At 42.8% G+C, this 24,476-nt stretch overlaps 2 protein-coding genes and 1 long non-coding RNA gene across 5 annotated transcripts in view; 2 read left to right on the forward strand and 1 right to left on the reverse strand.

Annotated features, from left to right (window-relative positions):
- LOC132345853 (uncharacterized) overlaps window positions 1-2,266 on the forward strand; it is a 9,716-nt gene extending 7,450 nt beyond the window's left edge. Inside the window, exon 2 of the mRNA XM_059888923.1 lies at window positions 261-2,266. Coding sequence (XP_059744906.1) covers window positions 1,856-2,266 — 411 coding nt within the window. The 5' untranslated portion in view covers window positions 261-1,855. The remainder of the gene's footprint in view (window positions 1-260) is intronic.
- Window positions 1-3,585, reverse strand: part of DIPK2A (divergent protein kinase domain 2A) — a 22,661-nt gene extending 19,076 nt beyond the window's left edge. The window contains exon 1 of one of the 2 annotated variants that reach the window (XM_059876203.1): window positions 2,049-2,139. Coding sequence is in view for 1 of the 2 variants with exons in the window: in NM_001205651.1 (NP_001192580.1) it covers window positions 2,241-2,897 (657 nt within the window). In the remaining variant the exon portion in view is untranslated. Of the gene's footprint in view, window positions 1-2,048; window positions 2,140-2,240 lie in introns of those variants that run through there. The other variant, NM_001205651.1, reaches the window with a different exon arrangement.
- Window positions 3,254-23,173, forward strand: LOC100847509 (uncharacterized). 2 transcript variants are annotated; one of them, XR_001501269.3, is made up of 4 exons: window positions 3,254-3,453; window positions 10,920-11,012; window positions 11,178-11,409; window positions 22,577-23,173. It is a non-coding gene; the product is annotated as an uncharacterized lncRNA (long non-coding RNA). The 2 variants fall into 2 exon arrangements; XR_001501268.3 differs by lacking the exon at window positions 22,577-23,173 and having other exon boundaries at window positions 11,178-12,952.
- Window positions 23,174-24,476: the final 1,303 nt, after the last annotated feature.

Below are 24,476 nucleotides of genomic sequence, written 5' to 3' on the forward strand. Positions count from 1 at the left end.
AAATAGAGTCAAAAAAATAAACATTCCTATGACTGACTGGTACTAAAGGCCTCAAATCTGTATTTCACACCGCATGTAACTATAAAACTAAATTAACATTTCAATTTACAAACAGCCGTCAATAATGTTGATACATGTATTTTCTCATTTGCTAAAAACAAACTCTTATCCTATAATCCACGTAGCCACATGGTCAAGTGATTGTGTCAGTAAGTTTAAATTACAAAAATATAACTGAACTTTTTTTTTTTTTTTTCAAGTTGTCTATCACTAAAGATGAAAAGAAGAAAAAGTTTAAGGGAAGAGTTAATCAGAAAACATACTTGACAATCTCAACTGTAAAGTAAATTGAAAATGGCAAGACAACTTCAAGCTTCAAAAACATGTATTTCCTAAATAAAGCATTTATCTCAGTGCAAACCAAATGTCAATATTTCTCATATTAAAGTGACATACATTTATAGAACTACATGTACAACATTCTTAAAGTGTTAGTTCTAACATCAGCAGAATCATCTGATAAAAACCTTTTAATATGCAGCTATTACTATAGGTGCAGAAAACGTGTATTATTAAGGAAGATCTTTACTAAATTTTTGGATCCCAGAGAATTTGACAGACTACTCAGCAAACTATATTGCTAGAGCTGTCTCCAGAGACCAAACTTGCTAACATAAACATCTATTTCTCAGAGAAAAGGCAGCTTAAATGGAAAAAAAAAAGTTTTAAATCAAAATGTACGCATTAAAAATGGACTTAGACTTTAGAGGCTGACTAATTTTGCAACTACCAAATAAAGTAATTTCTTCAAGTTTAACCAGTTTTATATCCTATTCACTGATACGGGAGCAACATTTAATATTCAATCTGTATTTTAAATAACCCATTACATACATCCTATGACTCCTTAAAATTTACTACAGTTTTATTTGAGGCAAAATACTTATTTTGTGTTAAAATTATTTGGCTACACTAATCAAACAATGCTGGTTTATTTTGGCTAAGTTGGGCAGCGAAAAACTTGAGAAAAGCAAGCCATATAAATGAATAATGGACATTTCTATACATGCACTTTAGATTAAAAAAAAAAAAAAAATGCAACCCTGTACAAACCTCCTAGCCACTGGTGACATTCTTAGCAGCGCAGACAGGGCGTGAAGTATATCTAAATTACTTGGGATTAGTTTTATGTCATGTTCCCCCTGCCCCCACCCTTTGTATTTGAAATACAGCACAATTGGTATGGGGAAGGAGCAAGGTAACTTTCCCTGAGGTTATCAGGACAGATCACACCCCCACAGTTGCAACAACTGTCCAAGGACACCGCACTAAAGGCGAATGGGAATGTGTATAAACTCAATAACTTTCCCCAAGGTAAACACAGTTTTGAGGGATTCTGTTTTCTTTTTTGGCTGTCACCGCCAGCAGAAAGATCAAAGCCTATTCCCTAAGTCATGAGAGAGCCAATACGTCAACCAGGAGAGGTGACTCTTTTGGCCCTGGCCTAACCGTTCACCTCCTCCCTGCGGCCAAATTACCAAACGAACAGAGAAGGTCACCGGATCAGCATGAAAATGTCCGTCCTGACACCCTCGCAGCCTCAACTCCAACGTGCCTTATTTTTCCTCTTCTTAATCCCACCCAAAGCACACGACTCAAGGATGAACCCCACCCCAACCACGATCCCCATTTTCCAACCTCATCCTCCCAGTCTGGCTGCCCTGATGATGTGCCAGGTGAATGAGCTAAGGAATAAAACAAAGACAGACTTCGGGGCCGAAGTTAGGGCAGCCGGCGCGGGGTACTAAAGAGGAGAGCAAAAAACACTTGACAAGAGTACTAAGAAAAAGGTCCAATGGTTCTTGAGCTCGCCGCGGAAGCGCAAGCCCGGGCGGATCAAAGCAGAAAGGCAGGGAGGGAGAAGAGCCCCGGGAAACTGGCCGAAGAGACATTTTGGGAGCGAACGAGAGACAAGCTCCCTCTGGCGTTGAAGGATCCGCAGTCGGATCGGAGATGCGCCCGCGTCCAGCTGACCAGAGCCGACTCACCCTTAGGCGGGTCGCCCTTCGCAACCCCGCACTGCGCCCCGGGTCCCCCTGCGCCGCCGCCTTCCCACGCCCGCCGCCGCGCCGAGCCCGGTCCAGACAGGGCGACCAGCGCGGGCGGGGCCGTTTCTCCCGACTCCCGTTCCCCGGCCGGCCCTCCCGGCAGGACGCTCCCAACCGGAACCCCGCGCCTACCTGTAGCACCAGAGGCTCGGGGTTGAAGGCCAGGGTCAGCAGCAGCTGCATGCGCTCGGAGTCCTTGAGGTTGCGGAGCAGGAAGCTGCCCGAGTCCTTGGTCTCGGCATAGCGGCGCACCAGGCGGTCGAGCAGGCGCTGCGAGGGGCAGTGCACCAGGTCGGACCAGCCCTCCACCGCCTCCGGCGTGAGCAGCCGCACGTCGCCGTTGAGGCGCGCGAACTCGGTGCGGGGCATGGCCTGGAGCAGGTCGCAGCGGGGCCGGCCGGTGGCCCGCTTGCAGATGCTCTGGTCGAGCTGCGCCAGCTCGCGCTGCGAGCCGAGGCGCTTGAGCACCACTCGGCGGCGGCCGCCCTCGCGGGGCTCGCCGTACTGCGCGAAGTAGACGTTCTTCACGTTGAGGAAGTCCAGCAGGCGCAGGCGGCCCCACGCCTCGAACACCACCTGCCCGTTGAGGAAGCGGCGGCACCAGCTAGTTCCGAAACACGCCGGGCACTTATTGAGCTGCAGGAAGCGCCGGTCGGCCAGCTCGTTGCGCTGCCAGGAGGCGAGCAGCGACGGCGAGTGCAGCACCATCAGCACCAACAGGCTGCCCAGCGCCGCCAGCTTCAGCGAGCGGGACAGGCGGCCCAGCTTCGGGGGCACCAGGCGCCACATCCCGCCCGCCGCCCGTCCGCCAGCACCCGGAGGGCGAGGGCACCCCCGGGGCGCCCCCGCCGCGCCGAAACCCGGAGAGCGACCGGCAGGGGCCCCCGGGCGAGAGAAGGAGCAAGGCGCGCGGGCTGGGGCGGGAAGCGGAGTAGGTGTGTAAGAGAGAGACGGAGAGCGGGAACCAGCCGAGCCGAGCAGGCTGCGACTTCTCCCAGTCACTAGTCTCCACAACTCTCGAGCTCCCTCCTCCGAGCTCCCCGCCCTCCGACTCCGGCGGCGCCTCCTCCAAGCCAGTCAAGTTATACAGCAACGGGAGGAGGGAGGGAGCGCAGGGACTCGACGGCCGCGCGCCCGCGTGCGCCGTGCGCGCACGCGCACTACTCGCTGGGGGCGCGAGAGCTGCGGCGGAGGTGGCCGCCTGCGGGACGAGCGAGGTCTCTGAGAAGAGAAAAGGAGGAACTCACGGAAGGGGAAGCTGGAATGACTCACACCGAAAAGTAGCAACAGTGTAGGAAGGCGGGAAGGATGAGGTGCCCGCGCGTCCCTGACGCCTCACGCCCCGGTTCGTGCGCGCTGACTCTCCAGAGGGAGAGCGAGGGGGCAGGGGGGCGGGGCTGGCGGGGTGGAGCTAGCGCGCCGCCGAGAGAGCGTCTGCGTGGGCTCCCGGGGGCAGCTTTGGGGTGGGGGGAGGGTTGCTCCACGGGGCGGAGCTCGAGCTTTTGGAGGCTGGGTAAACTCGCAAGCTCCTGTAGTGAAATTATTTAATACTTTTAGTAACAGTTACTCTTTTCTGATTGTTGCCTTTTACTGGGACCTGTTTTTTGCCGTTGTGCAAACAGTCACCTTAGGGGGAAAAAAATAAAGGAGCCGCAGAAGCCTATTGCAAGCCCCTGCCCTCCGCACGGCGCGCCGGGGGTGGAGGCCGAGTAGGCGGGGCGGCGTGCTCTCCGGGCCTTATGCGAGTAGGGGCGCGCGCCCGGGGGCGGGGCGAGGCGAGGCCGCGGCGGGAGCTCGCCTCCCCCCGGCCCCGCGCGCCGCTCACTCCGGGGGCGGGCCTGCGAGGAAAACGTGGGAGAAGGCGTGAGTTGTGGCGGGACTATTTAGGGGCTTCACCTTCGGCATCTGTCACGTCTGTGAAGACATCTTAAATTAAAGCTGAGTGGGCACCAGGAAAGAGAAGTGTGCGAGGCAGCGTGATAAAAAATGGCAAAGCAGGATGAAGAGAGAACAGACGCGGCCTGGCGTCGCCGGAAAATCTGCCCTAGCCACTGCGAAGGAGCTGGAACTAGCAGCTAATTTGCTCCCGCCAGCTTTCCCAGCCGGTTTCCTTCAACTGAAGGCGTTTTCTTCAACTCCGGGGAGTCTGTCCCAGGGCCTCCCTTGAGGCGCGGGCGGGCCCTTACTTCCCGTCTCGGACTCAGGCCTGCCCCAAGAGCCCCAACGCGTTGCTGTGACAGTAGCCATGGGGACCCGGGCTGCCTGGTGCTCCACACCTGCACCTTGGCTCAGCTTCACGCCACGACTACAAAAATAACTCGGAAATCTGTAGCTCCAGCGCCTTATTTTGGTAGAAGTTTAAGGGAACCCAGACTCTATCTACAGTAGCTGAAATATGCAGTTATAATGCTTTTCAGTTTTAGCGCTAAAGTAATTAAAATGAGCAGTTTTTCTGATGCACAAGTGATTCCTCATGCGGTGTTAAAATATCTGGGTTTTAACCGAGTTAATGATAGGGGTTGAACAATGATGTTTAGGAGACCCATTCACTGGCATGTAGAAATCAACTCTAGAAGGGCTTAATGAAAAAAGTCTGTACTGGTTTCTGTGTGGTGGTCTCAACATTGTTTACTTGTAAAAGAAAGAGCTATACTCGAGAAGTACTGTTGTAGTCAGCATTTTGACCTTCGTGATAAAAGAATTCAAACTTTGGGGGAAAAAAACATACTTGTACAACTAATAAATATATTCAGCGTAGAAGTGACTTTTAAATGATGTTACATTGACTCCAGACAAATTGGGCGGTTTTAGTTCTTCAGTTTGTACAAAGTGACTTGAAGTTTCATAATGCTAAGGATTTTTTGAAGTCTTCGGCAGTAACTTGATTTAACTTACTTTCAGAGCATCCTATAACTTCATGAAATGTAGAATTATGAACAATATCTCCATTGAGAGTTTGGTGTGATTGGTCTGGAGATGTCAGCTCTGCTTCTGTCTCTGCTGATTTGTAAACTGGGCTGCTACTGCTGCTGCTAAGTCGCTTCAGTCGTGTCCAACTCTGTGTGACTCCATAGACGGCAGCCCACCAGGCTCCCCCGTCCCTGGGATTCTCCAGGCAAGAACACTGGAGTGGGTTGCCATTTCCTTCTCCAGTGCATGAAAGTGAAAAGTGAAAGGGAAGTCGCTCAGTCATGTCCGACTCTTAGCGACTCCATGGATTACAGCCTACCAGGCTCTTCCATCCATGGGATTTTCCAGGCAGGAGTACTGGAGTGGGGTGCCATTGCCTTCTCCGAGTAAACTGGGCTAGTTATTACTAAACTGCAAAATTCTTATCCCTAACATCCTTTCTTCCTGTCATTTAGATATGTTCAATCAATACTAGAGGATTTATGTGGAATTGCTTTAAAACAAAAGCACTACATGCATTTCAATATTTTTATTTAGAGTGAATGATTCCATTGGAATTATTGCCAGTGATAAAGCTGAGAGAATTGAGGTATAATGCAAGACTATTCCTGGAGGAGGGCATGGAAACCCACGCCAGTATTCTTGCCTGGAGAATCCTATGGACAGAGGAACCTGGTACAGTACAGTCCACAGGGTCGCAAAGAGTCAGACTTGACTGAAGCAACTGAGCAGGCACCCAAGACTATCTAAAAGATTCAGCTCAGCTCAGCCACTCAGTCGTGTCCGACTCTTTGCCACCCCATGAATCGCAGCACGCCAGGCCTCCCTGTCCATCACCAACTCCCAGAGTTCACTCAAACTCATATCCATAGAGTCGGTGATGCCATCCAGCCATCTCATCCTCTGCCGTCCCCTTCTCCTCCTGCCCCCAATCGTGCCCAGCATCAGTCTTTTCCAGTGAGTCAACTCTTCGCATGAGGTGGCCAAAGTATTGGAATTTCAGTTTCAGCATCAGTCCTTCCAATGAACACCCAGGACTGATCTCTTTAGAATGGACTGGTTGGATCTCCTTGCAGTCCAAGGGACTCTCAAGAGTCTTCTCCAACACCACAGTTCAAAAGCATCAATTCTTCAACCCTCAGCTTTCTTCACAGTCCAACTCTCACATCCATACATGACCACTGAAAAAACCATAGCATTGACTAGACAGACCTTTGTTGGCAAAGTAATGGGTGCTTTTGAATATGCTATCTAGGTTGCTCATAACTTTCCTTCCAAGGAGTAAGCGTCTTTTAATTTCATGGCTGCAATCACCATCTGCAGTGATTTTGGAGCCCCCAAAAATAAGGTCTGACACTGTTTCCACTGTTTCCCCATCTATTTCCCATGAAGTGATGGGACCAGATGCCATGATCTTCATTTTCTGAATGTTGAGCTTTAAGCCAACTTTTTCACTCTCCTCTTTCACTTTCATCAAGAGGCTCTTTAGTTCGTCTTCACTTTCTGCCATAAGGGTGGTATCATCTGTATATCTGCATATCTGATACTTCTCCCAGCAATCTTGATTTCAGCTTGTGCTTCTTCCAGCCCAGTGTTTCTCATGATGTACTCTGCATATGAGTTAAATAAGCAGGGTGACAATATACAGCCTTGACATACTCCTTTTCCTATTTGGAACCAGTCTGTTGTTCCATGTCCAGTTCTAACTGTTGCTTCCTACTTGCATATAGGTTTCTCAAGAGGCAGGTCAGGTGGTCTGGTATTCCCATCTCTTTCAGAATTTTCCACAGTTTATTGTGATCCACACAGTCAAAGGCTTTGGCATAGTCAATAAAGCAGAAATAGATGATTTTCTGTAACTCTCTTGCTTTTTCCATGATCCAGAGGATGTTGGCAATTTGATCTCTGGTTCCTCTGCCTTTTCTAAAACCACCTTGAACATCTGGAAGTTCACGGTTCATGTGTTGCTGAAGCCTGGCTTGGAGAATTTTGAGCATTACTTTACTAGCATGTGAACTCAGTGCAATTGTGCAGTAGTTTGAGCATTCTTTGGCATTGCCTTTCTTTGGAATTGGAATGAAAACTGACCTTTTCCAGTCCTGTGGCCGCTGCTGAGTTTTCCAAATTTGCTAGCATATTGAGTGCAGCACTTTCACAGCATCATCTTTCAGGATTTGGAATAGCTCAACTGGAATTCCATCACCTCCACTAGCTTTGTTCCTGGTGATGCTTTCTAAGGCCCACTTGACTTCACATTCCAGGATGTCTGGCTCTAGGTAAGTGATCACACCATCATGATTATCTTGGTCGTAAAGATCTTTTTGTACCGTTTTTCTGTGTATTCCTGCCACCTCTTCTTAATATCTTCTGCTTCTGTTAGGTCCATACTATTTCTGTCCGTTATGGTGCCCATGTCTGGATGAAATGTTCCCTTGGTATCTCATTTTCTTGAAGAAATCTCTTAGTCTTTCCATTCTATTGTTTTCTGTTGTTTTAAAAGAAGCTTAAGGCAAAGGAGAAAAGGAAAGATACACCTATTTGAATGTGGAGTTCCACAGAATAGCAGGGTGAGATAGGAAAGCCTTCCTCAATGATCAATGTAAAGAAATAGAGGAAAACAATTTAATGGAATACCCATCATGTATTTTTTTAAAAAATGAACTTGCTCTTAGAAAATTAAAGTTTTACATTATGTCGTTATTATATCCCCTGTAGCTGTTGTTGTAGTTGTTCAGTCACTAAGTTGTGGCTGACTCTGTGACCTCATGGACTGCAGTACACTGGGTTCCTCTGTCTTCCACTATCTTCTGGAAGTGAAAGTGAAAGTTTCTCTGTCATGTCTAACTCTTAGCAACCCCATGGACTATATAGTACATGGAGTTCTCCAGGCCAGAATACTGAAGTGGGTAACCTTCCCTTCTCCAGGGGATCTTCCCAACCCAAGGATCAAACCCAGGTCTCTCACATTGCAGGCAGATTCTTTACCAGCTGAGCCACAAGGGAAGCCCACTATCTCACAGTCTGCTCAAATTTATGTCCATTGAATACCTAACATTCCAGGTTCCTATGCAATATTGTTCTTTACAGCATCGGACTTTGGTTTCAGCACCAGACACATCCACAACTGACCATCGTTTCTGCTTTGGCCCAACCTCTACATTCTTTCTGGAGCTATTAGTAATTGCCCTCTACTCTTTCCCAGTAGCATATTGTACACCTTCTGGCCTGGGGACTCATCTTTCAGTTTCGTATCTTTTTGCCTTTTCATACTGTTCATGGAGTTCTCATGGCAAGAATACTGGAGCGGGTTGCAGTTCCCTTCCCTAGTGGCCAAGTTTTGTCAGAACTCTTCATTATGATCCATCTGTTTTCGGTGGCCCTGCATGGCATGGCTCATAGCTTCATTGAGTTACTCAGGCCCCTTCACCATGACAAGGCTGTGATCCATCAATGGGTCCCCTGCAGCAGTGGTACTCAATTAGGGAATATTGCCTCTTGGTGGGGAAAGGGTACATTGGACAACCTCTGAAAACATTTTTGGTGTCATAACCAAGGAGTAGGGATTGGTATCTAGTGGGAAGAGGCCAGGAATATTGCAAAACATCCTATACTGTACAAGGCAATTCCAACAACAAAGAATTAACCAGCCCAAAATGTCAATAGTGATATGCTATTGAGAAATTCTGACCTACAAAATTCTGCTGTTAGGTAGTAAGGTTTTAGGTATGAAAGCTTTATTGTTTAGCATTCTTTTCTACAGCATAAAAAGTGTGTGTATTTACACTTATTGCATATCTTGTGATTATAATGTTATGAACATTGTCAATTCAAAGAAACTTTGTATCATTACAGCTGTTACTAGTATACATCTGCTCAAAGTATAAATGTCACATTTTGAGCATTATAAAAATAATACTTCATTGAAATACATTTCTTAAGAGATTGGATTTTTTTATCATTTAGGTAAAGTTTTTACAGATGAGTATTATTTATTACTGTAATCTGACAGAGTTCAACATAATTCTTTTTCTCTTTTTCAACTTAAGAGATGTAAAGGCCAAAATGTCTGTTTATTTGAGAGGAGTTAAAAAATGTTACACAGTAATGTCCTTAAATAATTTTTATTCCTTCAATGTTGTATGCCAAAAATCATTACTTACAGTGGTTTATCAGAATATTTTTAATGGACATATCAGTTCGGTTTTCCAGTTTAGAAGAAAAGCATTGGAATCTTGATTTAGAAAATGATTCCTTACTGAGTCACTAATTTTCTCATTATTGACTGTTTAGTCCCCTCATCGTTATGTCCTAAAACAATATATCATAATAAATTTAGGATGCGTAAGAGGCATTCCTTTTGGAAAGGCCAAAGAGATAATTCTGTGTACTTAAGTACCTAAAATAGTGTCTGATTTAAGTGATTGTTTATTAGTAGTTGTTGTATAGGTGGATGGACGAACAACTGAAGTAATTAACACTTTAGGATTAAATACTATTGTAATAGTCCAAAGCTGGAAATGACAGCTGATAGCAAGGCTCAGACAAGTCTGCCTGCAATTCGGGAGACCCAGGTTAAAGTTGATGAGAATATTCTGAATATATTCCAAAGATAGATCTAACAGAATTTACTCAAGGTTTGGGTGAGAATAAGAACAGCATCAGCTATCAATGCATAGTTTTTGTCCTAAACTACTAAAAGAGTTACCACTTTACTGAGGTGAAGAAGGTTGAGAGGAAAAGAATGAGAAAGATATTGCATTGGCCAAAAAGTTTGTTTGGGTTTTTCTGTAACATCTTGTGGAAAAACCTGATTGTCCTCCAGTTAAAAATAAATACAAAAAGAAAAACCTGAGCAAACTTTTTGGCCAACGCAATACAAGTAAGAGAAGGCAATGGCACCCCACTCCAGTACTCCTGCCTGGAAAATCCCATGGATGGAGGAGCCTGGTGGGCTGCAGTCCATGGGGTCGCTACAAGTCGGATACGACTGAGCGACTTCACTTTCATTTTTCATTTTCATGCATTGGAGAAGGAGGTGGCAACCCACTCCAGTGTTCTTGCCTGGAGAATCCCAGGGACGGGGGAGCCTGGTGGGCTGCTGTCTCTGGGGTCACACAGAGTCGCAATACAAGTAAAATTTTCCATGTCCATTTACTTCAGTGCCACGTTTGTGTTTCTAAGCTTGATTTAGCTATTGAGACATACAGTTATCTATCAATGTATGAATAATTATTACTTTTAGTCTAATTGAAAGACCTATGTCATCACAAAATGATGGGGTCTTTTCCCTGTTTTCAGTTCTGACACCTAAAATTGAAATGCTTGACAATGTTAACTGTAAGTCTTCCACTAACTAATGTTAATTATCTGATTTATGTATATTGTTAAAAGCTGTTCAGTGTTTCAATAACGTTTTAATCTCATTTTACTATATTTTAAATCAATGACATTATACACAGGTATTTTTTAGGATGGATTTAATATCAAACAGTTGGCTCTGTTGGATAAAAATAGACTTCTCAAACTCATAAACATCAAAACCATGATTTTGCTTGAGAACATTGAATCATAGTTTTTCTGACATGGTCAGAATAATTCAAATTAGCTCAAGTGGAACTGTAATTTATAATTCTTGATTTATATTAATTCTGATTAACATGCAATATTACATAAGTGTTTTCTGCCTTAACTAGACTAATCCAGAGAGGCACATTTTCTCTTAGTAAATTTTTATTACTTCTGGTTTTTATTCCCCCAGTTTGTTTCAGCAGAGAAAGTAAGATATGCAAAGACAAAAAAATTAACAGCATTTCAATGAGAGATCACTTACTACCCTGTATTAAAATCTGTTGAAAAATTAAACCAAAGCCTATGTAAATTAATATTATTTTCTATTTTTAGGAGTTGGCGTATGTACTAGAAATGCCCCTTATCCAATTTCACCAAGTACAAGATTCTGAGGTTTGGGGTTCTTAGAGTCCTGTGGAGAGACAGGTACATACATATTAACTTTAACATGTTTGTGAGAAATGTGATGTAAGCAAATATTAAAGGATCATAAACAAGAAATTGTTATAGCTATAGACATTACCTTTGCATTGATAGCACTCCTTTTAGGAGAGTTCACTAATATAATTTTGCTTCTTTTTTCCTTCATAGTCTGTTTTCCTCATAAGCCTCACATTCTGTGACTCCTACCTCCCTGAATTTACTGATGATGTTCCTGCCATCTCTGCTGGATGATAATAACTGCAGCCCAATGCTCGCTCTTAAGCAAGCAAGCAAAAAGTTGGGAGAACCACAGCTGCCCTTTTCAGAGCAACAGCATCTTCTGGGTAGCTAATGCTTGGACTTCTAAGTAAAGATCCCTTCATGGAAACCACATGTATAGGTAAAATATCTGAGTAGTCTCCAGCCTAATTGTTGTGCTCATTTTATAAAAATCAGCCACAGCTGAGGAAGCCTATTTATGTCTTGTGTTTGAGTATCATAGTGTGTATTTAGTATTCAAAATTATGTGGTTGATATATGTTTTTGTTTTTTTCCTTATAAAAGAGTTTATAAACCCTTTAGGCAAATAAGAAGTCCCATTTTGGGGACCTAAAGATTCTGTCACTAATTCCTGTGTGTGGGGTGTATATATGTGGGAGGGCATTCCCCACATCAGCAATTCTCTGACATCAGCTGGGTGTCCTACAATTTGACTCGATTCTAACATTATGTATTTGGAGACAGTATTAGATTCCACAGGTTAAGGACTCAGTCCCACAAGACCACCCTATAGTTAAGAAGAAAATTGTGAGCCCAGGTTATTACCTGTGCTTCTGATGACCAGCTACAAATCAGAGGTTCCTAGGACCCACTCCTTGGGTTATAGGTTAAGGAGTCAGTCCCCATTAAGACTCCCACTCCCACTTCAGAAGCCAGTTGTAAGTCTAGGTTATCACCTATGCTTCTCACCATATGCCATCCTTGGATTTGGTTAATTTGCTAAAGTGGCTCAAAAAACTCATTTTATGTACTAGATTACTGTTTTATTATAAAAGGATATTACTCAGGAACTGCAAAATAGAAGAGATGCATAGGGCAAGGTATCAGAAAAGGACTCAAAGTTTCCATGCCCTCTCCACTCCTAACTCTCTACCTGTTCGCCAACCCAGGAGTTCTCTGACCCATCCTGTTAAAATTTTGTGGAGACTTCATTCATAGGCAAAACTGATTAAACTTTTGGTCGGCCATAGGTGATTGATTCAACATCCAGTCCCTTCTTTCCTCTCCCCTAGGACAGAGTGGGACTGAAAAGTTCTCTGTTTGAATTGGTTCCCCTGGCAACCAGCAGCATCCTTAGGTGCTCTGCAAAAGTCACCTCATTAACATAGAACCAGCTGTAGGGGAAGGGGGCTTGTTATGAATAAGATATCTTCACCTTGATGGCTCTGGAGTGATTTAAGGAACTGAGGACAAGAGATCAAGTATTGTAACAAAAGGTGCACACATTGCTGGCTGCTCAGGAAATTCCAGGTGTTTAGAACTTTGGGCCAGGAACCAAAGGCCAAATATGTATTTCTTACTATGTCCTATGATGTCTCTTATATGCGGAATCTAAAAAGAAATGACACAAATGAACTTATTAATTTAACAGAAACAGTCTCACAAACTTACAGTTGCCCAGGGGAAGGATGGGGGACTGGGATAGTTACAGAGTTTGGGATGGACATGTACACACTGCTATATTTAAAACCAACAGGACCTACTGTCCTACAGGGAACTCTGCTCAATGTTATGTGGCAGCCTGGATGGGAGGGGAGTTTGGGGGGAATGAATGCATGTATATATATGGCTGAGTCCCTTTGCTGTCCACCTGAAACTATCACAACATTCTTAAGTGGCTGTACTTCCATATAAAATAAAAATAACTATATCACAGAAACTAACTGAAGAGATGTCTTATCATCCAGTATAATCTAATTGTATAGTATGGCCAGTAGAACTGTGAGTTCTGAATAGAAATATAACTGATTGACCTGTCTATCCAATTTGACAGATTGAGAGGCTTTTTTCTTTCTCTTGTCTTCTAGGAAATAGTAAAGCTCGAGTAATTTTTTGAGAAGTTGTTACTGAACCGAATTTGGGTCCACTTGCCTGCCTTGTAGCAAAGCCAACGTACTGGCACTAGGTTGTAGGAAAGGAAAGTACAGTATTTATTTGCAGGGCCCCAACCCCTGTGGCTCACACAGTAAAGAATCTGCCTGCAGTGTGGGAGACCTGGGTTCGATCCCTGGGTTGGGAAGATCCCTTGGAGAAGGGAATGGCAACCCACTCCAGTATTCTTGCCTAGAGAATTCCATGGACAGATGAGCCTGGCAGGGCTACAGTCCATGGGGTTGCAAAGGGTTGGACACGACTGAGCAACTAACAAGCAAGGAGAAGGGCTTCCCTGATGGCTCCGCAGGTAAAGAATCCTCCTGCAATGTAGGAGACACAGGAGACATGGGTTTAATCCCTGTGTTGGGAAGATCCCCTGAAGGAGGAAAATGGTAACCCACTCCAGTATTCTTGCCTGAAAAATCCTGTGGACAGAGGAGCCTGGCAGGCTATAGTCCATGGGGTCGCAAAGAGTGGAACATGACTGAGCACACATTTCCTTGACACAAGCAAGGAAAAAGGGCTGTTTGTGTTCAAAAGACCCAACCCCCAGTGGCTTTCCTGGAAGGGTTTTTAAAGGCAACATTTGGGATGAGGGTTTCAACTCATGGACTTTCTTCTAATTGGTTAGTGGTGAGGTAACAGCATGACCTTTCAGGAATCTCAACCATCAGCTTTGTGGTTCCAACCAGTCAGGGGTCTGTGTGCTTGTGGTCAGCATGTAGTCACCTTCTTCCATTTGGGTTGCTGCTAAGTCGCTTGAGTCGTGTCCGACTCTGTGCGACCCCAGAGACAGCAGCCCACTAGGCTCCTCCGTCCCTGGGATTCTCCAGGCAAGAACACTGGAGTGGGTTGCCATTTCCTTCTCCAATGCATGAAAGTGAAAAAGTGAAAGTGAAGTCCTGCCGACTCTTAGCAACCCCATGGACTGCAGCCTACCAGGCTCGTCCGCCCATGGGACTTTCCAGGCAAGAGTACTGGAGTGGCTTGCCATTGCCTTCTCCATAGGGGGATCTTAATTTCTATAGACCAACAGGGAGATATTCATCAGATTGTTAGGTGTATCTCTTGAGGAAAAACTAGGTCTCTTTTTTTTCCACTATCATTACTTTTCTTGCTTTACTGCTTTTCCTTTGTTTCTGTATCCTCTCACTTCCCTAATTAGTAACAGTTTGACCCTGCTCTTTGGAACTCTGGGAAGGCCTAGGAGATTAAAGCCTTTTTTTGCAAACAAGAAACAGGAGACATGGAGGGGCTTTTGTACCCAGGAGGGCCCAGCAGGATCCTGCTCAATTTCAAAGTCAAGAATTAAAATTTTAAATCACATCAAAGGGATTAGAAATATTACATATTCCTTTATTATAAATAAGCTTCCTTGAAGATTTGCCTCCTTCTTAGAAAATACAAGTTTAATAATTGTAGATAAGTAAAATATATTTTTTTAAAAAGTGATCTAATTAATGATAACAGGACTGCTAGAACTTATTGACCAACTGAAAACAGCAACTTAGTGGATTAAACTGAAATGTCAAAATAAAGTATGTTTTTATAGGTGTTACATTTTTCTAACATAAGTGAAATTCACTCAGTCATGTCTGACTCTTTGCAACCCCATGGACTGTAGCCTGCTGGGCTCCTCTGTCCATGGAATTTTCCAGGCAAGAATACTGGAGTGGGTAGCCATTCCCTTCTTCAGGAGATCTTCCCAACCCAGGGACTGAACCCCGGACTCCCACACTGCAGGCGGATTCTTTACCATCTGAGCCACCATGGAAGCCCGTTCTAACATAAGGTAGCACTTAATTACAGCTATCAGTTTGCAGACCTAGTGGCAAATACAGTAATTGAAGTTCTAGAATTTATTTTAAAAGAAGCTTTAAACTCTACATAAGGGCAGATTTTATTTTATTTTATTTTTGGCTGTGCTGCATGGCTTGCAGGGTCTTAGTTCCCGTACCAGGGATCAAACCCAGACCCTAGGAGTGAAAGCCTCCAGTCTGACCATTAGTCAGGAAGTTGCCAAGGGAAGATTTTAACTCTTTCTTTGGGTAAGGTTTTGATTCCCAAGTCTTTAAGACACTAGCACTTAGTATGGAACTGTAGATAATGAACAATAATTTAGAAAACAGTAATCTCCAATATTAGGAGAGAAAAACTAGCTCACTGTCAGTCTTAAAGCAATGGCCAATAGTAAATAGTAAACATTTTGCAGTAAAAATCATTAAATCATAACATGAATAATCATTTATTAATTGTTGGGAATGTTTGTCCCTTCTAAATTGACTACAAACTTGAAGTAATTGCAAAGGAAATTTCAGAGAAAATACTAAGAAAAAAATTATCTTAAAAAATTGCTTTCAAATTCCACAGATGTTTTTAAAAGTCACAGCTTAATATGCAGGTTAATCCTCAGGAATACTATAGGTCAGCTTTCTAGAGATCTCCGAAGTGCTTTCTATTCATTATTATTTCTCCTCAGCATCATTATATCTTGCAAATTATAGAATACTTGACATCCTTAAACACCAAACTCTGTTTCCTCACTTACAGTGACTGCTAATTTCTGTTTCGGTACCCTTTCATATGATGCAGCCTGGAAACTCCAGAAATAAGCTTGGGCAAAATGGGGATTATTGTCCATATATTCTTTTTAACAGGGACATTGACCATTGTCCTGTGCTGACATTGTCCATAATCTGAAACAATTGATTCATGTATTTTGTCCAGTTTCTATTCGTTATGCATGCATGTGCTCAGTTGCTCAGTCATGTCTGACTCTTTGTGACTCCATGGAGTGTAGCCCGCCAGGCTTCTCTGCCCATGGGATTATCTTGGCAAGAAAACTGGAGTGGGTTGCCATTTTCTCCTTCAGAGGATCTTCCCAATCGGGGATCAAACCTGCGTTTCCTGCATTAGCAGATGGATTCTTTGTCACTGAGCCACCTGGGAAGCCCTATTTTTTATGGCTGGAGGTTAAAATCTGGTTCCTCTTATTCTACCATAGCTGGAAACTAAACTTCAGAGTGTTTAAAAGAATTTTTTTTGAAATTCCATTCCTGGAGAAGGCACAAACCTTCCAGCTTTACTACTAAATTATTTACCACTAAATTCAGTTTTAGAATGAACAGTTTCACACACATTTATGTCACTTGCTTGGTCCCTAAAGTTGGCTGAGTTTGCACTGATTTCTAGTGTCACCTTTCCAGTCAGCTTTCTATACTTAGACTTTTCCCTTTTACAACACAAGAGTTCCTATGACTGTTCAAGAAAAAATGACAAAATTAATACATGGGGCAATCCAAATCCAAACAGCAAAGGACGTTTTCCCCAAAGAAGCCAAAAAAACCTGTAGAAACGTGATACCTAGGTACACTTGCTTCACAAAACAAAACTGAGCTGCTCTAAGATATTTACATTCAAGATTCTTGAGCTTTGCCCAGGAACAATAGATTTGATGACTTGATTTACATTTACTTTACAGGCCACTTTGTGTCTTTCTTAGAGCAAAGAAATAATCTAAAGATATATTTAACCTCTTAAAAGGTAGACATATTATAATATTTAGATGGCATTTTCCCCAGTTTGTATTCATCAGTGATTCAGAAGCATCTTGTAGTCCAGTTTGTTACCTTTTTGCATAAATGTAGTGAAATAGACAAATATTTGGTCTTTGTCTCTAGTTCCTCACACAAAACTAAAATTTCTTGAACTTCTTTAGTGATAAGCAGGCCTTTAGATCACTTCAGAATGGGGTCTGGTCACCAGAAAGGCCAATCTGTTGTCAGGGGAGTGTGTAATTTTCTTGGTTCTGTCTCACATCAGCAAAGATTTGAAATGGCAAACCAGTATTACAGCTTGGTTACAGCTCAGTTTTATTTGGCAAGCAAAGGATAGTACACCCTTGAGGCATGAAAGTGGGCTGACCCAAAAGGAGAGGCTTCAATCCATCCTGGCTTCCTCTTTTTATCAGTTGTCTCCGCACCTCCCCCCCCCCCACCCCCGCCAGCCCTATGTAAATTGGGCTAGCCAAGAAGGGGAGTGTTTGTTTGACCTGAAGTTCTCACTCAGGTCCATGGGTTTTCTTTTGTTCCATTTTCATAGACTTTTCCCTTTCTTTGTCTTTTAGCCCCTGCTATTTTGGATTCCTTTTTCCTATTCTAACTACCTAGCACCATGATTAGAAGCTTGGAAGTTTTGTTGCCTGAAAACTACATAGATTTGCCTCTTGGAGAGTGCAAAAGACATAACCAAGCCAAAGAGCAGAGGAAGGATTTATTCCTTGCAGCAAGTGAGGAGGATAACAGGGATTTCTCCCAAAGCCTTCTCTCCCCATACAGCAAAATTGAGGAAGTTTTAAGCTAAGACTATATTCATATTCATGAAAGGGCTTGAGTAGTGTATGCATATTCCTGAAGGGGCTTAAGCAGAGGAGAATTTCACACTGTATTGGGGCAGAGGTTGACCAGGTCCAGGCTTTAGTTGATTAAAAGTCACAAATATCAGGAAAGGTAAGCATCATCTTTCCTTAGGTTCCACTACTCTGACATCTCAGCATGTAGGTAGTTCACTGTCCTTCACCTGAATGGATAGTTCCTGTGAAACTCAAAGATATGTATCAGAGTGTTATGTATATCCCTTGAGGAGGAACTATGAATCTGTTTTATCACTGAACTGTTGCTCCTTGACCGCTTTTGCTTTGTTCCTACATTTCCTCACTTCTTTTAAGATTATTAATTACTGAGACCTGTTAGCAGAAACACACTGACTAAAACTGTCCACCCTGGCCAGGCACCGTAGTAACCATTTGCAAGAGTTGTTTTATGACTGGAGGTCCTGGTAAGGAACAAGAACTAATAAGCCACCACCAACTGGTAGAGTTCAGGAAAAGTCCAAAGGAGACACCATGTATCTGAGCACCTCCCAGAATCCTCCTCGCTGGCATCCATCTTGGCTGAGCAATGCGTGTACCACCAGGAAGGACTCTTGAGTCAAAACAATTAGTCAGAGACAACCTGGAAGCTAATCCTATTACCATAGAACCCGAGACTGGGAGCCGTGTGACAGAGCAGTTCTCCTGGGTTCCCTTACCCTACTGCTGTTTGCCTGGGGTCCCCTTCCCAATTAACTCTCTTGCGTTGTCAGCAAGTGTATCTCCTCAGATGATTCATTTCCAAGTGTTAGACAAGAGCCCCGTTTGGGGCCTGGAAAGGGTCTCCCTTCCTGCAATAGACTTTGTGAAGAGCAAGTATTGTGGCCAGGCTTAGATCACAAAATGACTTAGGACAAAAATGGCTTCTCACATGTTTACAAAGCCATGCCTGGTTCTCTTTCGCTGGGACCCCTTACCCTATCCACTTACACTTTCAGTCCTACCCTCCAACCTTCAGGAAGGGGGGAGGGGCTGGTGACTGGGTATTTACAAGTTTTCAGTAACTTAGTCATCATGCCCATATAATGATACCTCCTTAAAAACCCCTAATGGATGGAATCTGGAGAGTTTTTCATTTGATAAACTCATTGAGGTGCTGGGGTTAATGCATCCAAAAAAGGCACTGAAGTTTCCCATCACTGCCGCCATACGTTGCCCTACATACCTCTTCCATTTGACTGTTGCTGAGGTATATCTTCTATAATAGACCAGTTCAGTTCAGTTCGGTTCACTCCCTCAGTCATGTCCGACTCTTTGCAACCCCATGAATCGCAGCATGCCAGGCCTCCCTGTCCATCACCAACTCCCAGAGTTCACTCAAACTCACGTCCATCAAGTCGGTGATGCCATCCAGCCATCTCATCCTCTGTTGTCCCCTTTTCCTCCTGCCCCCAATCCCTCCCAGCATCAGAGTCTTTTCCAATGAGTCAACTCTTCACATGAGGTGGCCAAAGTACTGGAGCTTCAGCTTTAGCATCATTCCCTCCAAAGAACACCCAGGGCTGATCTCCTTCAGAAAGGACTGGTTGGATCTCCTTGCATTCCAAGGGACTTGCAGGAGTCTTCTCCAACACCACAGTTCAAAAGCATCAATTTTTCGGCACTCAGCTTTCTTCACAGTCCAACTCTCACATCCATACATGACCACTGGAAAAACCATAGCCTTGACTAGACAGACCTTTGTTGCAAAGTAATGTCTCTGCTTTTCAATAGACCAGTAGTCATAAGTAAATGCTTTTTTTTTTTTTTTTTTGATTCTGTGAGTTGTTCTGGTGAGCTACCAAATCTATGGAGAGGGTTGAGGGAACCCTTGATATTTAATCTGCTGAGCAGAGATATGAGTAGCTTTTGCACACCATTTTTGGCCAGAATTTCAAGAGGGTGTGTCTTTTGTGAAACTGAGACACTTGTAGATCCTGATGCTAACTCTGGGAGTTGGTGTCAGAATTTAATTATTGGAAACCTAGGTGATACAAGAGTTAGTTGATATGAATAAACAACAAATATCTACTTTTAACAATGATAGTTGTTATGGGCTGAATTGTGTTTCCCAGAAGTTTATATGTTGAAATCCTAATCCCCAGTACCTCAAAGTATAATCGTAGTTGGAAATAAGGTCTTTAAAGCAATAATTAACTTAAAATTAGGCATTAGCATGGTCCTAAGCTAATCTGACTGGTGTTCTGGGAGTGGTTCTGACAAAGTGAAGCAGTTAGGGTAGGGGTTCCCTGGAGAAAGAGAACCAGGCATGATTTTCTGGACATAAGAGATGCCATTTGGGGCCTAAGTCATTTACTCTTATAGAAGAAGAAACTTGGACACAAAAACTGACACGAGGGAGCGTGCACACAGAGACAAGATCATGTGAAGAGGCAGTGAGAGTTCTGCCATCTGCAAACCAAGGAGATAGGCCTCAGAGGAAATCAATACTGCTGGCACCTTGATCTTAAACATCCAGCCTCCAGAACTTTGAGAAAATAAATGTCTGTTGTTTAAGCCACCCAGTCTGTGGTATTTTGTTATGGCAGTCCCAGAAAACTAACACAGTTTATTATTCCTTCTTCATTTCTATTGACATATGCTCATTTCAGGCCTGCATCTTCAGCCAGAAAATTGTAGGAGCACATTAACTGGTATCCCTGTCTCACTGTATCCCAGCGTGAAGATTTGAATTGTGATTTTCAAACTTTAAAGCTCAGTACATAAAAAAGACAAACAAACAAACAAAAAAAAAAAAACCTCAGCATGTAAAGCATATATCAGAATTAGTGGTATAAAAGGTCAAATGGAGGAAAATTGAGTACAGAACAAAAATACAAGTGGATAGAAAGTGTAAAAGACAAGATCAGAAAACTGAAAGACATAGATGACCCGACAGTGAGTAACAGGAGTTCCAAAGGGAGGAAGCAAAAAGATGGAGAAGTACTTCATATAAAAAAATTTTATATAGAAAAAATAAAAAGTTCCTGAACTAGAGAAAGATCTGCAGAATAAAAGGTCCCACTCAGCCATGACTGATGAAGGAAGACATTGTTGTAGAAAATTCGACTATAGACTTAAAATTTTAAATAAGACTTTGTCATTTACTAAGAATGACATTGCAGAAAAGGAGAGGAGTTCCCATCAGCTATAGCAAAGCAATCATAACTAATTTCTTAATACATAAAATTATCATGGTTTACTTTAAACACAATGAAAGCCCAATTCCAGGAAGTACATTACAGGCAAAAGGGAAGAAAGGACTTCACTGACCCTGAGAAAGGAAATATTGGCAGTCAGAAATTAGCAAACAAACTGTCTCCCTGAAAAATGTGCCAATATCATACAATTAGGAAGGATCATAGAATCTACTCATTAGTATCTTAAGGATCTATCATTTTGTTGAAATTTCAACTTCCTTTACATTCTGACTTTTAGTAGTATCTTGTTATGGACATATTAGAAATAATCTAGTTAAATTTCTAAGTTCCAAGGATAAAGAAAAAGTCTGCCTTCTTTGGAGAAAGAGTAAATCTTGAAGGCAAAAGAATCAGATCACCTTTTAATTACACCATTAGAAGCAAGAGAAAAATTAAGTATCATTTATATGGAGAAAAAGGACTGATCAAATAACTAATTCAGATATCATTTAATTGTCAATTTCAAAGAAAGTTATTTGGAAATACTTGAAGACTGATAGAATATATCAGTAGTACAATTAAAGAAACAGTAAAGGAAAGGACTGTAAATAAGCAACAAACAAAAAAATGTAGATCTCAGGACAGGAAGATGGACTAAATGAAAGAGTGATGAGCTCTAACATGTCTGTAACCTGAAGAGAATTCTAAACAGAAATGCAGGCTGGGTACGTATAATATGAGTCCTAATGGTCAGTTCTTGAAATAGACGTGGCATACAGCAAGACTACACTGATAATAGACTCTGAAAGTGAAAAGTGAAAGTGTTAGTCGCTCAGTCATGTCTAACTCTTTGCAACCCCATGCACTGTAGCCCGCCAGGTTCCTCTGTCTGAGGAATTCTCCAGGCAAGAATACTGGAATAGTTAGCCATTCCCTTCTCCAGAGGATCTTCCTGACTCAAGGACTGAACCCAGGTCTCCTGCATTGCAGGCGGATTCTTTATTGTCTGAGCCAGGGAAGATAAGACTCTAGCTAAAAATAATTAAAATAGGGCAATAAATCCTAGGAGTTTGGAGGTGAGGAGAGGAGAAATAAAAGTGTTTTAAATAGTTCACCGAGTGAAGGAACTGAGCACCTAAAAAGAGAATTAATTGTTGTTTTTTTTATTTTCATAAAGCCCTTACTTTTCATATGGATTTTGAGTAAATGAAAATTATAATCACCAGTTGAATGGAAAAGTATAGTAAAATTTCCAAATTAAAAAGAGGAAAAAGATAAGTAATGGTAATGATCAGACAGGAAAACTAATAAGGGAAATATTTAGAAGGAAATAAGGAAAAAGTTAAAAAATGCAAACAAGGTAAGGTGAAAGCAATAAATGACACAAATGGTTAAATTCCCCAACATATAAAACAATCTCAGATTGAGTTGATAAAAACAAATCTACCCATGTATTCCTAAACACATACACACACATTTAAGCAAAGCAATGAAGAAATGTTTGAAATAAGAAATAGGATAAGAGAAAAGCAACTGCATACAAATGGAGGAAAGGCAACATTAATAGATAAAATAAAAATTAAAAGTATTAAGATAAAGATTATTCAATGATAAAAGGCTCAGTTTACAAAGAGATTATAACAATTATAAGCCAGTTTTTAAGTTACTATCTCTCAGCTTCATATTTACCCTTGTATATTTTGTTTTGTGATGTTAGCACTAGAGCTCTGGAAATTGCATTTCTGATTTGTCTACTTGCTCCCTGTTAAGCTCTGGCAATAGGGGAAATAAAGGGTGATCACAAGACAGAAGAGGAGGAAAGAAACTCTTTTTTCTTATACCATTTGCTTCTTGTTCCTATTCAGTTCAGCCGCTCAGTCGTGTCCGACTCTTTGTGACCCCATGAATCGCAGCACGTCAGGCCTCCCTGTCCATCACCATCTCCTGGAGTTCACTCAAACTCAGGTCCATCGAGTCAGTGATGCCATCCAGCCATCTCATCCTCTGTCGTCCCCTTCTCCTCCTGCCCCCAATCGCGCCCAGCATCAGTCTTTTCCAATGAGTCAACTCTTCGCATGCGGTGGCCAAAGTACTGGAGTTTCAGCTTTAGCATCATTCCTTCCAAAGAAATCCCAGGGCTGATCTTCAGAATGGACTGGTTGGATCTCCTTGCAGTCCAAGGGACTCTCAAGAGTCGTCTCCAACACCACAGTTCAAAAGCATCAGTTCTTCGACCCTCAGCTTTCTTCACAGTCCAACTCTCGCATCCATACATGACCACTGGAAAAACAATAGCCTTGACTAGATGGACCTTTGTTCGCAAAGTAATGTCTCTGCTTTTCAATGTGCTATCTAGGTTGGTCATAACTTTTCTTCCAAGGAGTAAGTGTCTTTTAATTTCATGGCTGCAGTCACCATCTGCAGTGATTTTGGAGCACCCAAAAATAAAGTCTGACACTGTTTCCACTGTTTCCCCATCTATTTCCCATGAAGTGATGGGACCAGATGCCATGATCTTCGTTTTCTGAATGTTGAGCTTTAAGCCAACTTTTTCACTCTCCTCTTTCACTCTCATCAAGAGGCTTTTTAGCTCCTCTTCACTTTCTGCCATAAGGGTGGTGTTATCTGCATATCTGAGGTTATTGATATTTCTCCCGGCAATCTTGATTCCAGCTTCTGCTTCTTCCAGCCCAGAGTTTCTCATGATGTACTTTTTCCTATTAGCATGACTTTAATAAAGCTTCGGGGCTTCTCTGGAAGCTCAGCTGGTAAAGAATCTACCTGCAATGCAGAAAACCCTAGTTCAGTTCCTGGGTCAGGAAGATCCACTGGAAAAGGGATAGGCTACTCACTCCAGTATTCATAGGTTCCTTGGTGGCTCAGATGGTAAAGAATCAACCTATAATATGGGAAATCTGGATTTGATGCCTGGGCTGGGAGGATCCCCTGGAGGAGGGCATGGCAACCCATTCCAGTATTCTTGCCTGGAGAATCCCCATGGACAGAGGAGCATGGTGGGCTACAGTCCGTGGGCTGGTAAACAGTTGGACATGACTGAGTGAGTAAGCACAAGCACAATAAAGCTTCACTTGTTAGTAACATTTCCTCATCACAGCAGCAGTTGACTGTAGTTTTGCAGTCTTTCAAATACCATGCTGAATATGCCCACTCAGGGGAACCAACACCACTGTAGCTCTGGCTTCTCTTAGGGCTGGATCCCAATTCCATGAGTCCCTTCATTTGAACTCAGAATTGCCAGCACCAGCCAAGTACTAAACACTTCTTTAGTTTTCCAGATCTAGATATGGTAGTTACTTCCTACAGTTTCTAGCCCTGTAATGGTCAAGAATTTTTCTTTTGCCTTTTGGTACTTTAATATCTAATGAACTTTTTATATTAAGGAATCTCACTTAAATAACTGTAGGATTCTGAGAAAGTGGTAGTGGAGACGTAACATGTTTGAGATCTTTGGAATTCCCACATTAAAAGACACTGCAGCTAGATTAACAAAGCTAAAAACAATATTTGCAAAAAAGATAACAGACTATCCTCACAAACCTGAGAATACAAGCAGGTGAGAAAAGCCACCAGTAGCCACAAGACCCATGTCTGATCAGTGTCTATGTAGGGGGAAGCAATGTGAAGCCATGGGGCATCTGATGGACCTGAGGAGAAAAACTCCACATAAACTAAAACTTACTCACTGGGAATCATGGCAGTTCAATTTGAGAACAGCAGCTAAAACTGGGAGAGGTCTAGCATGTT

The sequence above is a fragment of the Bos taurus genome, chromosome 1 (genome assembly GCF_002263795.3).
Source record: "Bos taurus isolate L1 Dominette 01449 registration number 42190680 breed Hereford chromosome 1, ARS-UCD2.0, whole genome shotgun sequence".
NCBI classification, from domain to species: Eukaryota; Metazoa; Chordata; class Mammalia; order Artiodactyla; family Bovidae; genus Bos; species Bos taurus.